General features: G+C 36.6%; 1 protein-coding gene across 1 annotated transcript in view; it reads left to right on the plus strand.

The window, feature by feature from the left end:
- The window catches only part of LOC134647268 (protein windpipe), a 53,283-nt gene extending 29,343 nt beyond the window's left edge, over positions 1-23,940 (plus strand). Inside the window, exons 2-3 of the mRNA XM_063501545.1 lie at positions 4,280-4,328; positions 20,841-23,940. Of these exons, the coding sequence (XP_063357615.1) occupies positions 20,861-22,912 (2,052 nt within the window). The 5' untranslated portion in view covers positions 4,280-4,328; positions 20,841-20,860 and the 3' untranslated portion in view covers positions 22,913-23,940. The remainder of the gene's footprint in view (positions 1-4,279; positions 4,329-20,840) is intronic.
- Positions 23,941-24,808: the final 868 nt, after the last annotated feature.

Consider the following 24,808-nt stretch of genomic DNA (forward strand, 5'->3'; position numbering starts at 1 on the left):
AATAACTTCGAACGGACGTTTTTTGTTCACCAAGATGCCGTTAAGAAATGCGATTAAAATTGTTCTATTAGTCAACTTATCTTTTCTTATAAATTACGGGGATTCAAATTATAAATTGCGTATAAGATCGTTTTGACTGCACACGCATTTAGTAGATATTAAATTAAAGTCAAAACTAAATCATTAAGCCGCTGATAAATCCGTAACCCACCGATAAAATATTATCACCAAGGATCACGATTTACGAGTGTCTAATTTGAAACGAAATCCATTTTGATTTCATGGGTTTAGGACAATCCCGTAACTCTGATCTAAATAAAGACCACCAAGAGATGACATTAAACCTGATCCCTAAACAAAAAAGCTAATGGTTTTTGTCTCGTTCGAAGAATTGAACCGTTCCGATGCGTATGGGCAGATGTAGCTAGAAATAGTGCATTTCCAGTTCCCACGACGGGCGGGCTTGCGTGCTGGCTAATGAGTCTTAGCCAGATAGATTACATGTACTCGCTTGCAATTTACGCACCAATGCGTAACTACAGCGACCACAAATACTGCCAATTTCGCACGCCTCGTATCCCTCAGGATAAACACAAGCAATCAATATATGCAACGTGAGAGCGTTACATGTCTCTACACACTCTACTAACAAAACATTTTTTTCGCAACAATACTAGTCGTATTAGTAGCAGGATTCCACACCGACCACTTTAAGTACAGTTGACATAAAAAGTTATACGTTGGAATGCTTTCCATAGTAATGGAGAGGGCTCGTGTATTTTTTTCCTAACACTCCATATGCGGTCACTATAAATCTTAATCAAGTTTAGCTCATCAGACGTTTAGCGCGTTAAAAGCAAAAAGTATACATTGTAAGGCTTATTTATGATGATAGGATTATAAAATGTTTCTTGTAGATTTACTCCGTCGCTTAAGCCAATTATTACCAATTATTACGTTCAGGTAATTTAAATCAAGAACATCTTGATTACTAACTAGCCCAGTCATCTACACGTCTGCAATGACGTCCGATTCGGTAGTCAAGCTGTGAATACAAATATCATCGGCTTCTTTTTTGCTTTCATTTGCATAAATATTTGCAGTGCTGATTATCTGACTACCAAAAGCAGCAAACGTTGCATACATATTGTTATCATTGCTTACCATATTCTATTGTACTTTAATCTAAATGTTTCATTACACATATATCCTTTGCCTTGTTCTATTACGAAATATGGTCAGGCAATTATATTCGTCGAATATTAGCATGATCTTTATGACAGACAGATTTGCAATTATGCCACCCACGGTCTCATTATTTGCTAAAACACTTTCACCTCGCTTCCACATCTGTCAATGACCACCGACTCCTATTCACTGAGACTTTAGTGTGTCAGACGGAAGTGTGATAGATGGTTGCTAGCCTAGATGTATGTTGCAACTGTCTCTACTTTAAAAATTTAAATTCACACAATAAGACAATATAATGATATTCTCAAGACAACGTTAATATTTAAAACATAATCTTCATGTAGGTATTCAATAATATCTTAAGGGTATTTTTATATGGACATTTCATTGAAACGTATTATTATGGTAAACTTGTTTCCCTACTCAAAAAGCAGGCCAACCTTACGCAGCCCTTATTTATTTCTCTTATCTTCTACCAGATATCTGCGCGCTTAATTTACGTCTTCATGTTTACGGAGGTAATCATGTCCCCTATTTGGCCAATTTTTGTGTAACCTTGCAGTAACGTAAATCGGAAATGGCTGAAGTCACGGAACGGACGATGATGTCGTATCTCCATCTAATGTGTCGTTTTGTCTGAATCATGAACCTTTACCAAGCCTACATAAAGATTTATAAACATATTAGCTGTTGTGTTAAACGACAGAACACATTAATCAACAATTTCATCTAGGTAATTAGGACGCAGATGTTTGATGAAGTCTTTATCGCTGCGTTTGTATAAATTAAGTTAACTTGCTTAGTAGCTGAGGCAAAATTACGGATAAAAATGCGTCCGAATTTTGCAAAGCGAACTGTAGTAGATAGCCATTTTTGGTTTATGATGTCCCGTACGGTATTTGCAGCGGTTTGTACGTAGGTACCGTTACTCGTAACTACCTGCAAGACTAGATGATACTGTATAAAGAGCATTATCTAAGAGAGTCTACCGGACCATGGTTATTTATTAATTTGTTTATGATGCTCTTGAGGTTATGCCCCGTTAAGTCGAATTTAAAAGATATTGATTCACGAGCGATAACTTGTAACGATGTAAGATCACGCTGTCTTGTTAGATCCGCCTTCATGATTCGGAATTCATCTGGATAGATTTTCAAGTTTAATACGTTTCGTTTTTATGATATGTCTATCACGTCAGAAAGATTATGATATCTATATATCGTATCGCTATACGATCGTAATTGTAACATCTGATGTGTTGGTTATGGTTGCAAAGAAATATTTATAGGCCTAATCGCGTTTATAAACACTAAGGCAAAGGGGAATATTATTTCCAACCATTATTTATACTCTTTAAAAAAATTAAGCTTGGTTCAAATTTGCTTAATTTTGGACACCTGTCTATCCTATGAAGGGAAAAGGATAAGGACATAGGTAACTAAATAAAAGAATACTAGGTAAATATAATGTTGAAGTTTAATAATGAATCCAACCTCTGTGAACAGACAGTAATGCAAAAACACTGCTCATCAATCGTGGACATTTCCTTTCCTAGATATTTTCGTATTGATTTGCTAATTGGACTGTTAACAACAAATTTCTTAATTATACCCCTTTACTAGAAAAATATTCTTAATGATACCATACTTATAGGTAGGTAGGTATATAAATATCCAACAGATGACTGTTTTATGTGTACTCTCAAAATATGTTTAAAAATGTTCTTATCTGCATAAGTAAATGCATCTAAACATATTTACACAGCGCAGAGTCAAATCAATGTCAATCTGTTCTTATCAGTTACCTCATACTTTGTAACCTTGTCAACGATTCAATTTATGAATAATAATATGACGTAAGTTTACTTTGCATATGGACTGGACATATTGTAAGTCACGATTACCTTATTTGTAAAGGAAGTCATGTAGTTTCGTTTCAGGTGAATTCGCATTAAGTTTTAAGCCTTGACATATTGTTTCTTCGGCATGAGTCACAGATAGCTTCATATGTTATTTCTATACATGGTAGTGAGATGACAACGAAGGCTGAGGGAACGCCCTGATGGTCCATTAAAAGTTGAATATGGTGACATTTAAACTTAATGCCAATATTTTAAGTACATTATTCTTTGAATATTACGTAATTGGAACTGCGAGAACAGTTCATTCAACAACTTCCTTTTTTAAAGTGATATAATTATAATTATTACATTTTTATCATAAAAGGAAATGGTGACACTTGTTCGTTAAACGGACAATGGGGGCCTGTAGGACAAGTAATCAACTAATCATTTTAGTGGTAAAAGTGGTCCTTACGGCACACCAAAGCAGGAGGCGCATTCAGATTTGAAAAATATGATCCCAACATGATACATTTATGACAGTTACAGTAGTAGAGTCAGCATGACGCAGATTAATATCACATATTAAAATCTGCATGTGCCTCCAGATGGCCCGGGCTGCTCATAAAGATGGTACAATCTACCCGATAACCTATGCTCCGATATCGAGCTCTGAATGGCGAACTGTGATTAAATTACTGCAACTCTTTCACTGTGACTACGTTACTTGGATTCATAATTTTCTCACAGACGATTCTTTGTTCTGTCTCTTCGACAAGATAGCCATTGTCGCAAAAAGTGACCATAGCGATAAATATCGTCTCGAAAGGTGCGTCCTTGCGACTGTGGGTGAGACAGGTTCCTTGCTGCAACTCTCCAATCGGAAAGACGCTTTGTATCGTACGATGTTTTACCTATGTTGTGTAATAATAGTGCGCCGAGCTACTAACAGCTGTTCGGGCTCGGGCCATTGTCCTCTTTTACTCCAAGCCTGAGATCATTCGAGCGAATACTTTATTCTTTTCTTATACCCGATCAATTTTTGCAGCTGTTGATATATGGTACTGTAATTGGCTGTATGAATATGGCGATCGATGATTGTTTCACCTCATCGTAAAAAGTGATTGAATGGCTATACCTTTTAGGATGTAGATATTCTTAGTTCTTAGGGCTAATATGTTTACTGGATCGATTGTTTATGACTTTAAATAGATTTTTATTAACTTGTCTTTGTTTGTATTGTTACAGAAGTGCATGAAGGTGATGGTTCTACGCTGCTAATGCTCGTCTATTAAAGGTAAGGACAATGTTCAGTCGTATCATTGTTTAATCTTATTTATTATGTCATTAAAAGGTACCTTGAAAGCCTCAGGATAGTTCAGAGTCCAACTGTAAGTAAGTAAATAATATTTATTGCACCAATAATTTTACAGTTTAAATAATTACATGTAAAACTACAAAGAAATTTTAACGGAAAATAGAAGGAACCAGGTAACAACAGGCGGTCTGACTGTAAAGGGCTTATAAGTAGTATTACCTAATTATAATGATTATGTACATTTTAAATCAAACCTTTCAAACATGGTGTGAAGTTCGATTATTTGAAAGAAACGAGTGAAATATTTTTATCTCAATACGCAGCCGGAGGCATAATGTTAATACTATCGTTGCCAAGAAGTCCAAGAACCTGCCAGGCGGATACATTTAATATGGTTATTAAGCAGCTTGGCACTGAAAGTGTTAATTGCGGAAAGTTAATTAACAGTATTACTCGCATTTGAGAATAATTGGCGTAATGTGTGTCGACAGTAATGTGTTGCAGTAAAGTCCTGTTTATAAAAATCCGTTTCCCGCCAAATTACCCTGATAAGTGATAAAATATATATTAATTGAACTACCAGCCACTAAAGGCTTTATTATCATTTCTGTGTTCCGAGCCAAAAAGGAATAAGCTGCGTTAAAATACACTCATGGACCAATTTAGAGGAACGCAAAAAAAAGTGTAATTACTAATTTTGAAAGTACTAAGTTAGGTTCTGTAATTCAGTATATATTTTTTTGCTTTACTATAAATTTTGTCCATGGGTATATAATATTGTGTTCGGTTCGGTTACCGCGATAGTGGTACCCACTCATGAAATAGAATTATGGAAACGGATTATATCCTGTATAATTTTAAAACACATCCCAACGTTACTCGTCACCCGTTGACCACGAACGCTGTAAAGGGTTCGAAATGTCGGGATGTATTTTGAATTCAATATAAGCGATATAATCCGTTTTCATTCATAGTTATATTTCTTGCATTAAAATACCTAATACATACTCTCGAATTACGTGTCCAGCGTAATTGTTTTGTAAGTATATGTATTAGTTACTCACCCTGCTCGCCCAGTAGTCCAAAGGTGGCTTAGTACTAAGGTCAGAATACATCCGTCAAAAATAAACATGCCTTAGTCAAGTCCATAATCGTAAAAAGCAATGGTTTCAAAGTTCGCGATAGGGCGAAATGAAAAGGCAATTGATTTTAATTGAGCTGCGGCAATTATCGATCCTCAATTGTTACTTATTGAACTGAATGAACCAGAGTAATTTAGTTTTTACACTGAGTTAAAAATACGATATAATTATGAGGGTTTCAAACTTTTTGAAATACCCGGGATTAAGAACTATTTAGAAGTTGAAACTGGGAACATCGTAAATATTGATGTCGAAAATGTTGTATTGTACCAGTATCTATGGAGTATTTTTTGTAACGATGTATGTACCTATTGAATATTATGATTTATTAATCTTACTCCTCATACAACTTACCTATAGGTATGCAATTTATCCACAAGAGTGGCAAAGTAATAATTTGTTGCAAATTTTGAGCCTCGTGTTGGCTGACAGAATTGAATTTCAAGACATGATTTTGAATGATAAATATTAACACGAGAAGTTCAACAACAATTTTGCCTCCTTGTATAACAAAATTAGTTATTACATGAAAATGTAAATGATTATACATAGTCACATACAAAACAATAACTTGCGTGGAACATCGCTATAATTGTCTAGTCCTAGCCAAAGTCCATAAACAGTTCGCATTGCTATTGCGTCATTGAGATTAACAAATCTTATCTACTAGATAACAATTGTTGGATTCCGATGCGAGTAGGTTGTAGGTGCTCGAGCATTGAGTGAGGCGAAGCGGAACTTTGCGTGTCTCAGGTTCCATGTTGTGCATTGGTTATTGGTGTCTGTGCGGTACTCAAGTGGACGAAATGTCAGAGTTGTTCAAGTGCTGATGTTTTGAAACAGCGTGAGTTCTTTGTTTTTGACTACCTATTGATAATTTTAGGCCTGCCCTAACGATGCCCGTGGTTTGTCTAAAGTTTTACGTCTTGCCTTGGCCAGGAAGTGAGATTTTCTCCTCGCGGCTACGCCCGCTACCCGCTAGGGTGACGTAAATATTTTAATTCACAGATACCTATAAGCAAAGCGATAGTGACAGTTTTTCTTTGTGTTTTTTTTTGTACGGTCGCATCTTTCGCGTACCTACATATATGCAATGTTCTCTTTTATTTCTTCAATTAATATCAAAACCATGTCTAAATATAGGTACATGTTTTTGCAATTGATATAACTAGATTTCGACTTTAAGATCTTTACCAATTGCCTTATCACAAAGAGACTTGATATTCGTATTTGTAAGTGAAATATAATTAATATTATTTAATATACCTATACATTAATTGCTTGACATGTAAAAAAAAACAATATTTCAAGGAATCCCATTTTTATCACGCGTACATACAGTTATTTATAAGTATTATCGCAAAAGGTCGAGCCAGTTCAAGAAAATAAGATAGGTTTTATTATTCAGTACCTACTAGTAGTATTTAATCAGGAATCTGTGGCATAAATATATTGGTTTACAAAAATAGCTATCAGTAACTATACATTTATCTAATTACTAATTATTTAACAAACCACGTTGCTCACTAATAGGGTTGCCAACCGTACTATATTATATAGTCTATATTTTAGGTCTCTGTACTATAATTATACTTTTGGAAAAATATATAGTACGCTAAAATAGGTACTATATTTCCGATTAAACGTATATTACACTTATGTTTAGTATTTTATTTAAAAGTACTATAATATTTTTTGAAATGTAGGTACTATATTTTTGATGCCTTATTCTGGAAAATACTATATTCCACCAAAAAATAGTTGGCAACCCTACTCACTGACTATATGGATTACACATATGGGTTAAGACCCAGAATTCAAGAACAAAATATTATAAAATGATATAAGTAGGCCTAACAAGCGCTGGACGTCGTGATAACGGACATGAAAGAGAACAATCTCACACCTGAGGATGCCGAAGATTGGGCGAAGTGGAGAAGACTGAGCAGGAAAGCGGACCCTGGCGCTAGGCCGGGAAAACGCTAGTTGAACAAGAAGGATATATAGGTACCTTATCATCTTAATCCCTCAAGGATTCCATTAACTTCTAACCTAAGTCACCTAAGTTTAGTCCGACATTAAAATTTGATTTTGAAATGGCCGCACATTGCGGTTTCATCATGGTCGAGCAACTAAAACTGCGAATGTCGCTCGTGGTGGCTGACATTGTATGTTTTATGACCTGGACTTGTAAGACTGCTCATGACGAAATAAAGTGATGTGATTTACTTGAGTGTTGCCTACTACGAAATTGTATGATTGTAATTACTGTTAAAGGTTGTAGGTTATTACTAAAAACGAATTCAAACTATTAATTTAAAATCAGATTATATGAAAACTGCACAATATATGATAATAAAGCCCAGAAAGAAAGCGGAACTTGCTCACCTTGATACACATTTCTTCATTAGCGATACGTTACGAATATAAATCAATGATTCAGATATCGTGTCGGTGATAATAATACAGCCGACCTTACAAGATTATTCAACGAATCAGAAAACAATGCACAGATAAATATTAAAAGATTCATTTTTTATTACGGCATTGATAACGTAAATGAGTTTATAAACTACGGCGATGACGACGAAAAAAGTGAGGACGACATGTTCTGGCAATCAAGTACGATGACAGACGTTAACGAAGGTCAAGGTTTTAGGATAAACACGTAGTTATTTAGTGAAGTTACGCGTTTTACTTGAGATGTGATGTGTCACGTGGGTTAGGAGCGTCATAATGACAGTTTTGATTAGATTCATATACTTAGGTACCTACTATACAGCTTGTTTGATGTGTTCGTATTTCCCCGAGTTGATTGAATACAACGGTCTTCCGACGTCATCTAAATTTACATACCTACTTAATATATTCGCAGATTCATAACTAGAATAGTATTATGTAGAAATGTTGGATATGATTATGATACCAAAGTGATTTCAATATCAGTGCGTTGTACGTACATTTTGTCTTATGGTCAACTGTGTGTTTTCCGTGGTGTACTTAAATTGAACTCATCGCACCAATCGGTTTAAGTACATATCGTCTCTATACTTACTCAACCTCATATCTGCAACAATCATTTGATGGAAATATCGCTTTTCTTTCATTCGGAATACGGGTTTTTTTGTCATCAAATGAGTGTTGCAGATACGAGGTTCAGTAAGTATAGCGGCGATATTTGGTTTTAAGACTGTCAATTAGGATTGATACTAATGTCATTGATGATGGTGCTGACCATAGGTTTACTATACATAAGGGTTAGAAGATGTTTTGTATCTATAAGTACATAAATATTGGGCAAAAATTTAAAAAAATCTTTAAGAAAATTAGATGCCAGGTGTTAATTCTAGCCGTCACTGTGTCTCAGAATATTTGGCATTATTCCCAATGGGCCAATTGTATTCGTTTTGTTAGTAATCCATCCTCTTTACGCTACGCCGGAAGATCAACAGATGGTCACGTCTCAATAACAACAATTAGCGTTTAAAAAAGTGACAGTTTCAACAGAAAACACGACTTTATACGACAGTGCGGCAATCTGCACTTTGTTAAGTTATTTGTAGGTATTTATATTGTGTACCTAATTATTACTAGAGCGAGATAGGGTAAGCGTTAGTGCTTTAATATGTACAATAATTACAATACCGTTACTTTTAAGTAATTATCGTACCAGGGATACCAATCCCTCGTCGTAAATTACGTACCAGGACCACCTGGTACGTAATTTTTTTTTTAGAAAATCCTTATTCCACAAGTCTCGTAGAGACAACCCTGGTAGTCAGAGTTCCTTCGCCTGCGACACCATAGTCGTTAATGCAGACATAATTGCCCGGTTACCATGAGAACAATATAAAAACGTCATTAAAAATAAGCTGAAATAAATATGGTCTGCAATTTGTGCTGTCATTGCATAAAATTGTAACAACGAATTGGGCTTCGTCCGTGATATGACTTTAGTTATCTAGCTAAAATATCAGTCATCATATAATAAGCGAGCGTGTGGATATAATGGGGATGCCTGACAAATATAATTTGGTAGTTTACGAACACGGCTGCAGGCTAAATGCATAAAGGCGTAACAATTTGAGGACTATAATTAATCTACCTTGTGATGCCGTTTTTTTACGAGGATGTTTTGTCAGAATTTTTAAACATATTATTTCGTCTTCTTTTCTAATATCAAGCAATTAGGTTGATTTATAATATAAAGTTAATTTCGCAAATGATTGTCTATTATAAAAAAGAAACTCGTCCTTACACGCAACGGAACAACCAACCAAAAGGCAGTTGTTCAATTGCTTATCAACAGTCTGTAAATGTACGTTTCAAACGTGTTTCCAACGGAAACTGCTTCATGAATTCAACGTGAATTTTGGTTTGCTAAAAAGCGTTTGACGTAAGCAATGACGACTGGGCGAATGTTCTGAATGAATAATAAATTCCGAATAGCATAGGTACGTGGTTGCTATGAAATCTAAATTTACTAATGCCTCTTTTTCAGTTTATTTTCGGTTGCAGTCACATTGCATCTAAATATGGATCAAGCTCTATTTACGATGTCGCCCAACAGATGTTTTAAATAAGGCTTATGTTTTACTGTAATAGGTTATGGTTAACTGGTTATTTGAGTTCTTATTTTGATAGTCCTAATGAATCTGTCTACGGTAAATAGTTGGACAGTTTCTATGTGACTATTGATTATAAAAGTCAATGTTTTACAAGTCAGTAAATTAACCAAACCTAACCAAAGTGCAAACGCTCGATGGGTAAGACCACAGTTTTCTGAAAGTATTTGTAGGGTTTATGGCGACGTTTTGTGATAACCGGATTGTTACGTGAACAGAACCGTGCAGCGCTATCTATATCAGCTGTCAAATTTGCGGCTGCAAAATTTTGCAACGTTGGGTATTAGTGTGGGACTGGAAACAACGAACTAGAAATGAGACCTTTGCATATAAATTAGTTATGTTTGCATTAACTGCATATGCAGACAGCTTACTACTAAATTAGGTGACACAGTTCCATCTCTCACCGCCCAAGCACATGGGAACCGCAATTATCCGGTTAAGATATCGCCTAATTTCCCAAATTATTCAATTTGGACCCCGTCCAATGCCGGACAATACCGCTCACCTTGAGTGTCACAAATAAAATGTGACTTTTCACTTATAATGCAGTGTTCGGGGAAATCTCTGGTTAGCAGCACGTGTGAAATTCGAGCGTAGTGTTTGATGTTACAGTTTGTTTAAACAGTGTAACTATTTGTAAAGTGTGGTTACGAGCGTAATAGTCTTTGTTTCACTGCATATACGCTGATAATAATGATGATACGCTAAAAGAGGTGGGTTTACATGTCGAGCAATCATCCACTTTTATAAACGTGAGTGACCCTGTTTAATATATTTAATAGGTGGGTTACGTTACGATATAGTATTGTGCCTGCAAGCGATGATATCCATTTGTTTTATACAAGTGTTATTGTAAATTGTCAATAGCAGTGAGTACACTCGCATGACGATAAATCGAATGAGTTACCATTATGTTTTCATCACACTTACACTTGCGCAATAAGCGTCATGCTACTTCACGCATGTGCAGCGGGAATTAAAGTCCATTTTACTCCCACGGGAGTTAACATTTTTTTAAATTATGTCACTCTCATACGAACCAAGTAGGATCCAATCTAAGTAAAATACTTGTTAAATCGAAGGTATAAAATAAAATGAGTTTTACTTTCAAAACACTAACGTTTATAAGTAATATCATTATTTGTTTATGTCTAAAAATATTTAATTTGATTAATTTAATAGCCGTTTCAAATATTTTTACAAAATTTTCAATCGTGGCTGGATGCTGGAAGGGTCCGTGCTTCGATGCCTAATCAGTCACAAAATGTCAATATGGTGGACGAATGTCTGAAATGTCACCGTATTTAATAATTATTTCGCTTAAAATTTAGTTTTTTCTGTGCAATTGTGATGAAAAACATTGTAACTCCGGTCTGGGGGTAAACATATTACAAACTCCAGCCTGCAACTGGCGTAAATCTATAGACCTCGTTACCAATATCTTAATTTTTTATCGTTATTTTTGTATTGGTCCCATATTAAACTTGTTCAGTATAACCTATATATTCAACTCGCCAAAATAGCTAAGAGATTGAAAAAAAAACACCCCGTATTGATATCATAGTGTTCATTTGATACCACATATTTAATCAAATCAATCGTGTGTGGGTCATTAACGCTTCCATGCTCCTTGCATGGAAGCGTTAATGACCCACACACGAACTGGCCAACTTACATTACGCCACTCATTGCTCTATTTCACCACGGTCAAAGTACTTTAGCCAGTATCATACTTCGATATTAAACTTTCGTGGGGCATATTTTAAACTGTTTAGACGACAACGGTTTCACTCACTTGAATTTTTAGTCGCTATTGGCGACATGTTTCGGGCCCTTCGGGGGTCCTTCTTCGTGCTCGCGGCGACTGCAACTCGTGCACTGATCGCGCCGCCCGCCTCGTCGCTCCTTGCGCGCGCGCTGACAGGGCGGGGGCGGGCACTCGAGCCTGAAGAAGGACCCCCGAGGGGCCCGAAACATGTAGCCAATAGCGACTAAAAATTCAAGTGAGTGAAACCGTTGTCGTCTAAACAGTATCATACTTTATTATTTTCGTAGGTATAACAGCCATATTCGAACTTTAAGATGCGTCAAATATACGAAACATATATATATATATATTGAAACGATATAGATCGAATATGTCAGTGTCAAACAAATGTCAAAAGTGACGTTTCTTCAAATAAATACGTCACTTTTGACACAGCCGTAAGGCAAAATATTTTCACTGTTGGAAATCAATTTGGACTCCCGTAACCTTAATATGGCATTGAAAAATAATTCGAAGTTGCCCTCAAAATCTATTATTTCAAGAAGCTTCAGTTCAGTATTTGTCCATCGCTTTTTTAATCAATAATTTAGCATCGACATTTGCATTAAATGTTCCTTCACCTTTTTTATGTTGAAGTTAAAATACTGATATTATTTGTGTGATATGTACATATATACATGTATAGGTAGGTACCTAAATTAATTACTAATGAATTTTGCATGTTAGGTATTTGATACCTTCCGTAATTTGCGGGTTCGAGTTAATTTGACACCGAGGAAAAGGTCAACGTGCTGTCACAATGGTTTTACATTTACAACGTAGGTTATTTGAACGTACAATGTAACATTTCCAATGATAGAATTTACCACTACTACACTACATTATTGAAACCTGGGTTTTCAATTTTTAAATAAATAAATACTGTCAGGACAAGCTTGCCACTGATCACTGAAATGATGACCATGGCCATATGGCTTGCATCAAACTGTTTCTCATCGTTAAAGACTTCGCTAAATTTTATTGTATGCAAAGTTTCATAGTAAACCTCCGCGGCGCGGCGCGCCGGGTGGCGATGATCAGTCTGTCAAGTGCGGATGGTGCAACTGGCACTTAATCTCGCAGAGTTAGGAGCTCTGCCCTAACGTCAAACGAACTTAAAGGGCCGTTTAACATTAAATACGGCGTCAACAACTGATATGGCTGTTATGCCATAGCGAACTAACAATCTTTTTCGACTAGATAATAAATATTATTAATTTCAGCGCATGTCAATGTATAAAATATGTGGAAAAAATAAATACAGACATTTTACAGAATTTTAGTTTGCTAAATTATATGATAACTAAACAAGTCACGTTTCATTACTGAACGGCAGCGGAGAACAACTTTAATTTCTTAGTATTTTAATGTTTCGGGCTTTGCCTTCAGAGTCAATTAATTCAATTTCAATCAAATTTATAGGCCACTCTCTCTTGGCCTACACCATAAAACGAGTTATTCCGTGCAAACGATTCAATATATACTAACACAAAAAAATCAAGTACTAACTCAAGTGCATGTGCCTGGACCTAGGAACACTGGCGAGCAGTTTAACGACGCGCTGCGTCGGCGCATAAAGCGGGCGTATTAACGAGACTGGGATACGAGGCTCATTCGATTCTAATTGCTTACCAACCACGAGAGGGTTGACGACTGACGATCCAAGCGAACCAGCCGGCCTAGCCAAGGTGACAATCGCTATCGCTTCGCCAGGACACTAATATGGAAGAGTGATAGAGAGTCACAAAGCGATTCGATGGCGAAGCGATAGCGATTTGTCACCTTGCCAATCGCTTACGCTCTGTAGCGAACGATACGCAGCTGTCACTGTCACACTAATATGGAAGAGTGATAGATAGACACAAAGCGATTCGATGGCGAAGCGATAGCGATTATCACCTTTGAAGACACCGACAGTGTATGCATCTTCGAATAGTTACTTCGAATCTTGAGACCATATTCTCTTGTTCTCCAGAGAAACAAATTCACCGAAGCTTGCTCAGCCGATAGGAATATGTAGCCAGAATGATTGGGTGTTTTTATCGCCTCCGGGAAACAATTAAATTATAAGAAGAAGCACTAAAATTATCCATGTACTTTGGAGTACCGCAAAATGTTTTTGTTTATGTTCGCTAGACGCCCATGCATTCGTGTTCACACTAGTGGTTACGTATTGAAAATTATTATGCGTTCAACAAAAAAAAAAATGTATACGAACAGAGTTTGGCATCTTGGCAAACGAATTTTACAGTAACATATGTAATATTATTCACATTATTTACAATAAACATAATACTTTGCTGCTTGTGCTTTCATTACTTTCCTTAAAGATTCTTTAAATCGCTGTAATTCTTTAAACGAAATCAATTTTAAAATATCTCGAGTTTTGTCACACAAACGACACATTTATAAATTCTGTGAATAACCAAGAGAATGTTTCAAAACAACCTACAAACTGTCTGTTCGGAAAAGTCAATACTGGCTGAAAGAAAAGTACTGCTATCGCCATTGTTCAGATTTGAATACAAACGAACTTGGAGGATACAACTAAACGGAGTAACCATTAACAGGCTTTCCCCTCTGTCGAAAATAGGCGGCCAACGGTCATACACAATGTATGGACTGACGTTTATCTGACATGGCTATTTTTACGTTACGCATACATTTGACGTTCCCCTCCCCCGCAAAAATCGGCAGACTGTTTTGTACAGAAAATTACAGACATGGCGTCTCCGTTTGATTATATCCTCCAAGCAAACGAACGATCACGTCAGTCATGCGTGTTCTAAACATTACACTGGGTCCAAACCTAAATTACTGAATCGCCTAAACCAGCGTGTGGCTTAAAATAAATTGCCAAAGTATAATAGATCCTTAAGAAATACGTAAATATGAGCTAATGAATTTCAACATTTTCAACCAGCTTTAATCCAATCTTAGGAAAAAATATCCACACCCAACAAAGATTTTTTTAACAAAAAATTAGTAGTTCTAGTCGCATTATGTATTATCGTTAGAGAAGACAAGACATATTATTGAATTTTGCGCCCTAAGCATCGTACTTTATTTAACCGCCCTATTATCAGCTGAAGAAGTAAGAACTGCCATTTCCAGCTTCACCCGGCCGCTAATGACTTGCCGGTTGGCGCAGCGCCCTCAGGCACACAATAACGAGACGTTAGTTCCATAACCATAGTCATTCAAATATCTCTGCACTAATACAGCCATTAGGCTATCGTTGCCTTGCACTACGCGATACATTTTATCTCAAGATTTATTGTCGGCCTACGCTGGAAAATCGTGCTGGTAACGAAAATATATCTGGCATGCGATAAAAGAGCGTAAGATCATTGGAGTTTATAACAAATACATCTTTCTGTACTAGAAATATTCAGGTTCAAGTGCAAATAAATATTAACGCGAAGAGATTGACCGTGGAGTTTATGTAATGGACTAGTCTGCGAGCTGTTTAGATTTTCTGTTAGATACAATTTAAAAATGTGTTAAAACGTTTGATTTTATGCGATCGTGAGAGTTACTACGTAGCTAGTCGTGATTGCGCTATTTTCTTCTTATCTCTTGATAATGTTTAAGTGGTGGGTACATGAAATTGTAGTAACTCGCTGATATAAATATTTAATACAAGTTTTGTTAGGTCGATGTTGCTATCGAAACATTACGTGTAGTGTGACATATGTGGAATAATAAAAGTTCTGTTCCAGATAGATATCCCATGACAGAACGAACAATTCGTACAAATTTTTTTTTATGGTCGCCCAGTGAATAAAAAGCGGACTACCGACTACCTATATCTTTACTATAAAAAGCGGACTACCTATATTTTTACTATAAAAAGCGGACTACCTATATTTTTACTGCAATGTGCTGCATTCAAACATCGCATGTTACTAGCACACGATTTTTTTTGTTACCAATCGATACCTTATAACAACGTATAAAGGAATCTAAAAGTACGAGTATGTTTACAAAAGATGTGTTCATGACGTAAGAAAAATGTTTTGCTACTTTTGAGCAATCATCAGCTAATGTAAACACAATATTTAATGTTTACGCAAATTAAAAGATATGTCAATAAATAACATTTGTAAAAACGTATTTGCTTATAATAATATTATGTAATACTTGTTAATATTTTGTCACCCATCGTCGATCAACGCAAACATTGTGTCTCTTTTGTTATTTACGAGATTGTCTGTGATAAAATGATGTAAGCTTCAAGCTTCAAAAATACTCCCATGCGGCGGTAACACGGCCAGCGAAATTGTTGCATGTCCATGTCCACCGGCCTTGGTGACTCATGCAGTTTCTTCATTATGTAAAAATCCTTTCGCTTTCATATTTCGGTATACTGTACCTAAGTACATACAACTTGAGTAAAATTGTATAATCTTTGACTGTCCCTATTGGTATTTAAACAGTTTTACATTTTCCGACAAGGTATAAATTGTACCTTATATCAATTGAAGTTTAGCCAAACTGGGGTTTAGCCAAACTGGGTTGGTTAGCTGCGCTGGTGGCTCCTCTACACGATAGGCCAACGCCGGCCACTCCAAGGGACGCATTTATGCGTTAGAGGGAGCAAGTGATATTGCTATCTCATTCTACCGCATGGCTGCGTCCCTTGGACTGGCCGGCGGCGCTGGCTCATCGTGTAGAGGAGCCATGAAATTTGAAAGCACTCATTTTTCGTTCTTTGCTCGCATAAACAGACTGCTGGAATTGTTTATTATATTTCGCATAAATATACAACAAGTTCAAATGCACTGTTCAGTATCAAACATAATACCCGTGTACCTACGGAAATAACCACAGGTACCTACGTTTAAACAAATTCCTAACAGGCAGTCAAGTTCATTCAAGGTTCGAATAACTGATGTTAAAAATAGCATCCAATCTTCTTATTTGCGTTTGTATTGCAATTTGTACGTGTGTGTTGGGACTGCTGGGGGATCGAGGGACAGGAAAGGCCAAATAACGAGTAATCTCGTTAATAGTATGAAGGTTACCTTATGTTTCGGTTTAATTCATGAGCTGTGGGAATACTTACTTGTTAGTAACCTATGACACTGGATATAGGTGTAAATATGTCATAAATATTAGCGGTATGGCAACGGACAGAGATGGTTACATTTTGCTGTTTTCAATATCATTCTTGTGGTAAACTCACATTGTATGCTGCCTGCAATACGGCCACATCTCAAAATATAATGACTATTGGAGATTGATTCTTAGTTAAAAATAATAAAGTTAACTTTTATTTAAAAACTTTGGTGCCCAAGTGGCCGTATTGCAGGCACCATTATCATACCTATGGCATCATTGTTTGATGGTCTGATGGACACATACAGGTTCTAAAAATGAGTAAATATGTATTTAGTAAATATTTCATGTTACTTAAATCACTTTCCTTAATCTGTATCTATACCTACCAAGGCAATCTTGCGATGACGAGACGCCAGGCAAGTACGGTAATTTGTTATCAAAATTATAGTCGCTGTAAGTTATGAAGTCCATTATTACTGTTATAAATTGACCCTTATATTTACGAAGCTAAGACCTACTATTTAGCTCATAGCCAGTTGTCATATATAAGGGCGAATTCATAACTGCGTTCTTAGCTGCGTTAGACTACCTATATCCTCAAGGTAGGAGGTGGACTCATGTTATGCAGAATTGGATGCTTTCGTGTTCCTTGCTTGTTGGTTTCACCTCTCAGATTCATCTTTCTGCGAACTTACGTCATACCTGGTTGTGATTTCATCCACCTAGATGAGATCTAATCTTACGCGACATGCACATATTTGTACTTAGTACACAAGATTTGTCGTTAGTAAAAGTCGTATTTAAAGACGCTTACTTGAGACGCAAAGCATTTCAAATATGTATACCTAGATTTTACAGATTTTTGTTTTATTTTATTGTTCATTCTGCACCGCCACATATTATAACCAGAGATCGGACAAATTTGCGACATTGCTCGCAATAATGTGGACATGACTACAAAATTGATTAAATAATTAATCATTTAATTATTTTAATTAATTTTTTACCTGAGATTTAATTCTGTTCCCTAGTCAATAAATAGCACTTAAATATATTTTTGATATAAAAAAATGACTACCTACAGAAATTTTGGAAAATATACTGATTGTTTTTAAATAAATTTACATTATAAGAAATCATTGTGTTATTTATTGATTAGGAATCAAAATTAAACCTCAGGTAAGAAATTAATTAAATGATTAATTATTTAATCAATTTTGTAGTCATGTCCACATTATTGCGAGCAATGTCGCAAATTTGTCCGATCTCTGATTATAACAAACGTAAGTGGTATGTAGTTGATATTTGTTTGAACTTGAAATTCATTAGCGAGAATTCGGTAAACAAATGAATAACTTTAAAATGAAAAATCCCAGCATATGGTTATTCGTAGTGGGGCAGCACTGTTAGGTATATTGATATTATTGATCCAAAGGGCATCTGCTTGCAAGCAGAGAGTAAACAAACCAACCATGATTCGTTTTCCAGGAATACATGTAGGTAGCTATATGTTTCTCCTGATTTCAATGTCCGATCAGTGAGCGTCAAAAGTATTAGTTTCGTCTTCCAAAGTGAATTTTTATATGATTAGGTAATACACACGGTCGACTCACCCGTCCTTTTGGTTCAGTAGTGTGGGTAGTATTGTATTTACAACCGCTCTTGCCTCATGACTTGCGAGCGGCGTTTGCGCATGATGTCACACTTGTCGTAATCTTGCGAGTCTTGCGACAATAAACGACAATTTTACGCGAATTGCCACGTTTAACGTCCACAAATGTTATCATAGTTGCAAAATTGTACATCTGTATAGCTTTTTAGCTATCTTAGCTCTTCCACGATTACGTATAGAACCTCAAGTTTCAACGCAACGGCGTACAATATTATCGTTTCCTCCTAAAATGGCTATCCTGATTCATATATTTATATTCCTGTTTCTTTTGTTTAAAATTAAATTGCTCACCCTAATAGTAAAATAAAGTAGTACACGTAAATTGTCATTCAAAAGAACTTGCTAACTATGTAAACAAAAGTTACTAGTAAATGGGCGTTTTTTTTTTGTTGTCCCCTACACTTTTTTTCAAATTTGGGATTTTTTATGTTATTTCTACTCAGAATCACGAGCTCTTTCTATCCTAATAGGAGAAAAAAAGTGTCCTAAGGTTTTTATTTCCATTACGTCAGCATTTTTCATAGACTTTGTATGGCGGTCGCGGAATGGAAAGATCGAAAAATGTATGGAAGTTTTGGGACACTTTTTTCTCCTATTAGGATAGAAAGAGCTCGTGATTCTGAGTATAAATAACATAAAATATCCCAAATTTGAGAAAAAAGTGTAGGGGACAACAAAAAAAAACGCCCAAATTCACATTCAGTGTCAATTTTAGTATGGCGGTTTGTTTACATAGTTAGCAAGTTCTATTGAATGACAGTTTAGTAAGAAGTAGATTATAAGCTTAAAAATTCCAAGAAACAACAGACGGAACACATGATGTCTTCCAAATAACCTTTGCGTACTAGATATGATAAATTGATAAACTTATTTACGCCTTTAGTTAGAGTGCCTACTTCTGCCATTAACCTGTCTCTGATTCCAATCTGCGCAGCACCCTGGACTCGTATGTCACCTCGGCGGTATAAATCATCCATGCCCCCTGTAGAGTTCCGCTGCAGGCGTGGGCATTCGCGCAAGCGTTTAACCGCCCGCTTCCTGCCGCCCGTCTAACATTGAGCCATTTTAGCCTGCGGCCAAGTGCACCCATGTTTATTGCTAACAGAAATAGATCGCTTAAAACCACTAGAAATAGATTTATGTATATAGCGAATTCCGGAACATTGTGTGGACCGTGCTCTTCCGTAACTCATTCATTGACGCTTATATCGTAACTTATGTAGGTAAATGTTGTTTAAAATGTTGACGCCGCAGATTATAGGAGCTTAGCAAATATACTGGAAAACAATATTATGTGGCCCTAGAATTGAAACAGAACGACTTTAATTCACATTTGTGCTTTAGAATACGTGTGCCATTTAAATACAGACTTGTGTTTATAAAGATGTCGCGCAATTTGTCTCACAATACTGCCGAAGTGCGGGGTGTTGCGGGAAATTTATCCCCTAGTACTGTGCGCCGTAGACAGTTATTATTACGAGTATAAGGTAGGGCGCCTTGATTAAATTTTAAACTTAAAAAAAGTGACCCGCAGACTGAAAAAGAATGGACCTAAAGAAACCCTGCCCTAGTGGATTTGTAGTGGGCTTTATGAACGTTTAATTTGAAATGGTGCTGCTATGAATGAAAGGAAACGCCTAGATTCAAATTGCCGGCTGAACTGCAGTTGCACTAATTGAAGAGGTGGAGTTGATAGGCAATAGACTGCGGGGGACCGCAGTTATCTACTAGCCACTATATTTAGATGGAAATATCGGATGTTGCGATTTATTCCATTACTTCGAACTGTTGTGAATAATTGGTATCGATTCGTTTATCTAGTGGGAGGTTTATGAGCGTTTGCGGCTGAAACGTTATACCGTTCATGACCGCAACAGATTAGCGTTAAACGTATGTAGACGTGAATTACAGTGACACTAGATAATTTAGATTATCGCGAAATTCACGAGCTCTAGAACCATTTCACGCCGTTATGAAACAGCTGCGATATAATTAGTCACAATTTGTCATCGTCAATGTAGATTTAACGATCTTTCCGTTGTTACCCAAAATAGTCGAGTATGAGCTACGTAGTTTCTAATACTGTTCGAAACGAAAACGAAATATTTATTGATTAAACGGTCTTAAGGAACATTTTGGAACTTTTATTAATAGTTTTTTGTTTTCTTTATATTCCAGGTGCAGAGTCTATAAGCAAAATGAGTATACTCCGTGCATGGGCGAGCCTGCTGGCGGTGTCGGTGCTGCTCGCGCCGGTCCTGTCCTCCGTCTGTCCGGACGGCTGCATCTGTACAACCACCCGCGACGGCCTCCATCGCGCCGCCTGCAGCAACCTCGCCGAACTATACAAGTTCACTCTCCGCCAGAAACATCACAACATCAACATCCTGGATCTGTCACACAACAACATCACCAAAATTTCCCGGGAACTCGATCGATTAACCGAAGTCGTCACGCTGGATCTATCGACTAATGGTATCACTGAAATTAGCAAGTTTTTGAACAATGCGAAGAAATTAGTTCATCTTAATTTGGCTAATAATAGAATAGAAAGGCTGTCACTTGCGCACCTTCCGACTAGTGTCAGTTCTTTAGATTTAACTAACAATCTATTACGAGATGTGCCCAACAATATTGGTCATTTAGCTAGCTTAGAGCATTTAGAATTGGACGGCAACCCGCTTGATTGTACCTGTGATAATATCAAAGCACGAGATCGTTTACTGGCTTTAAATGTTCATATAGATGCCGTAAAATGCGCTTCTCCGGGAAAACTTAAAAGCAGGTCATGGTTAGAACTGAAAGCAAAAGACATATGCAAAATAAAAATTGAAACAGAACCCATAGATATGATGATGGGTGATCAACCCCCAGTTGATGCCGTAAGAATTGGTGAAGAGACTACGGAACTGAAATCTATGCCTTTAGTCGCTTCTAGTGATTTAGATGATGGCAATGTAATACATGGCCAACCTCAAGCAGAGGACGATGATAATCAGCAATTTTTAAAAGTAGGGCATATGTCTACGGTATCTCATACAGACTATATCGGATCTGAGGGTTCTGGAGATGTGGAAACTGCGACTGACTCTGAAATCATTATACACAAGCACGCAGAGGATTTAAATGCTGAAATACAAACTACTGATGACCCGATGGAAGGATCTGGCGAGGGTTCTGGTATTATTCCTTTCGATAGCGATTATGACAATGAAAGCACTTCAACATCCACGATATCACCTAATTATGAAGACTTTCATCCAACTCCAGTCACGCCATTATTCAACGATGAATTAAATAACACCACAGTAGAGGTGGCACCACCTACTTTGTACGCAGGAGGACCTGATTGGCATCTCAGAACTGATGAACCATCGACTGAAAAACCCGCAATCACGCCAATTACTCGGGACACGACAGTTTCTGAACAAATTAGAATAACTCCGGCGGAAGTTCAGGAAACGTCGTCTGAAGAAAATCCTGTACCTCATAAAACTGGTACATATGTATGCATTGCAATTATTGTCATTCTTTTAGTGGGGCTCATAGGATTTGCTATAATCAAAGGTCAAATGAGAAAACGCAGGGATAGGCGACTTTTACGACAGCAAAAAAGAGACATCGAAAATGCTTCCAAAGAAATGGTCGATATGAATAAGTCACTATTAGGTAAACCAGCAGTACTAGAACCTCCCATTGAAAGGAAAGTTAATGGTAAATATGAGCTCGTACCTACTCATGAAAGCTACCCAAAAAAGAGCGAGAACGGGGATATTGGCAATGGCATTAAACATGGAGATAACAATGGCATTAGAACCGAAAGTCCAAGAGACACTAATCAAAACAAAAGCAGTTCAAAAGATAATAACTTAGCCGAGGAGCCTAAACAGAACGAATCGTTCGAGTCTACTCCAGCATCTCCTGATTCGCGAAAAGACACTCACTCTTTATCAAGTGAAGATGTTTTTGTGCCTATCAATGACAACGAAGCACCTCATTTAAATGGTAATACTGACATGGATTTGTCCCAACTTTTACTGAATGGTGATCAGAACACAGTGTCCGACTTCTTATCGCCGTCTCGCGAATACGTTCCAGTGTATTCCCCCGACATGGGTCGAGTGCGAATCAAGATGACCGAGACGCCGAAGCCGAAAACCCCAGTACTCGTCACGAGGAGTCGGTCCAACGCCGGCGACATCATCATAACTCCGTCCTTGGACGACAGCACGCGCAAGTCAACCACTTGAAAATTGGTTTCGGTTAGCAGAACACTTGGTGTTATACAGTGTCAATCAGCAAACACTTCACTAATGGCAAAATTCTGTGATTGTATTGTGTGGATATTCGTTGGGATTATCACGCTGAAGCATTTGAAAATGTCGGTGCGTGTGTGAGTTAAGTCTAGAAACTTTGCTGCCAAAGTGTGTTTGTAGTCGACAGTGCCTTTATTTTAAACTTTGTTAGTGGTATATATATTTATGAGAGTATATTGAGCAATAAGTAAAATATTTTTGTACGTGTAAAAATGTTGCCATGTTCATGATAGCTGTAAATGTCGTATTAGGTGTATCTTTATAATGGTCTCGTAGAAATCTACGTTTCAAACCAAAACTGTATCCTACAGACATACAGTGTTATATCGCTTAGATATTTCAAGCACATCTGTACCTTGAGTACAATTTTTGAATTGTAATTTCAGTGGTTGTGTACTTATTTTTCCTGAAAAAACCCAGCTACTACAGCGACAAGTAACAAACCGGTACCAATAGACATCGATAAGTGACTGAAGGTGACATGTGGAATTGCAAATTTTGTCAATTTGCCACATATAAAAAACTAGTGATATGGTAACGACTTTCCCTTTGTCACTTTCTCGGGTTGAATTGGGCCCCTATAAATATTTGAGCTGGCTATGTTTTATCAAATGTCTTCTTATTAGAGATTTATTCTTTATCGGTCTGGCTAAACGTAAGTTCCTCTAAGTTATGCTTTTGAGTTTAGTGTTTAAGAATGTGATACCAATAATTTTAGTAATCTATACTATTTTATATGTATACGCCTATTTAAATTTCCATTTTATGATTTCTGTATATTGATCACTTATTTTCCATCATTGAGCTTGTATATTGTTGACATTTAATCACTTTTAATTTTGGTTTCATATAAGTTTTTTTATAAATGAATGAACAAAACAAAACAATAAAGTAGATCGTTAAGGAGAAAAATAATGTATTTTAAAGTAATCAATACAAATGATATAAACAGTTGGTCAAGACTTTGTCGTTTCACTTACATAAGTGTCCTCAACTTACATACAAGTCCTAATTGCGGCAAGATAGGTAAGTACATACCTATCTTGCCGCAATGAAGACTTTCAGTAAAGCAAGTGATGATCGTATCTAGAAAATGAATTGGTCATGACCATGGTCAGACCGAGCATTGACATTTTGTGGGGAAATTACTCACAGCCATGCTTAGAAGAACCTTAGCTTAGCTATTTAAGTAGTGGTTAATTTTTGTAAGAAATGCCTAAAAAATTTAAAAACCGAGTACAGTCCAAAGCGAATTAATTTTGAAAATGGCAAATATCTACTAAACTAGAAGCACCTTTTTACTGTAGCAACAGAGCAACAGTAGGTACGCTAGCTGCACGCTTTGCTACATAATATGTTGCTGCTGTTTCGCTCAGGCAGGCACAATCGGTTGCGTCGTTCAAGGAGAAGTTTTCCCCATCCCTTTTTGTGTAATATATGTATGTTTATCCTATACATTTTGTATGTATTTATATCCTTTATCTTTCTGGTACCTTGTTGTACATTTTGCTGCATTTGTCACCCTCTTTTCACTTTCTCCTCTCATCTACTCAAAGGTTAACTGGAAGAGATCCCTCAAAGGGATAAGTTCGCCTTTGTACTTCTTACTAATTGTATGTTATTTTTAATATGTCTTTTTGTACAATAAAGAGTTTACTACTACTACTAATATGTATTGTACGCTAGAAGTATTGCAAAAGGGTAAGTGTTGCTATGAAGTGCTTCTGATTTTATAGATAATTGCCATTTTAAAAATTACCCAGCTTTCGAAGTTATCCCAATGCACCTCACGGACGACTAAAATACGCAATTTATAAATTAGGTAAATGA

Source organism: Cydia amplana, chromosome 4 (genome assembly GCF_948474715.1).
Source record: "Cydia amplana chromosome 4, ilCydAmpl1.1, whole genome shotgun sequence".
Taxonomy (NCBI): domain Eukaryota; kingdom Metazoa; phylum Arthropoda; class Insecta; order Lepidoptera; family Tortricidae; genus Cydia; species Cydia amplana.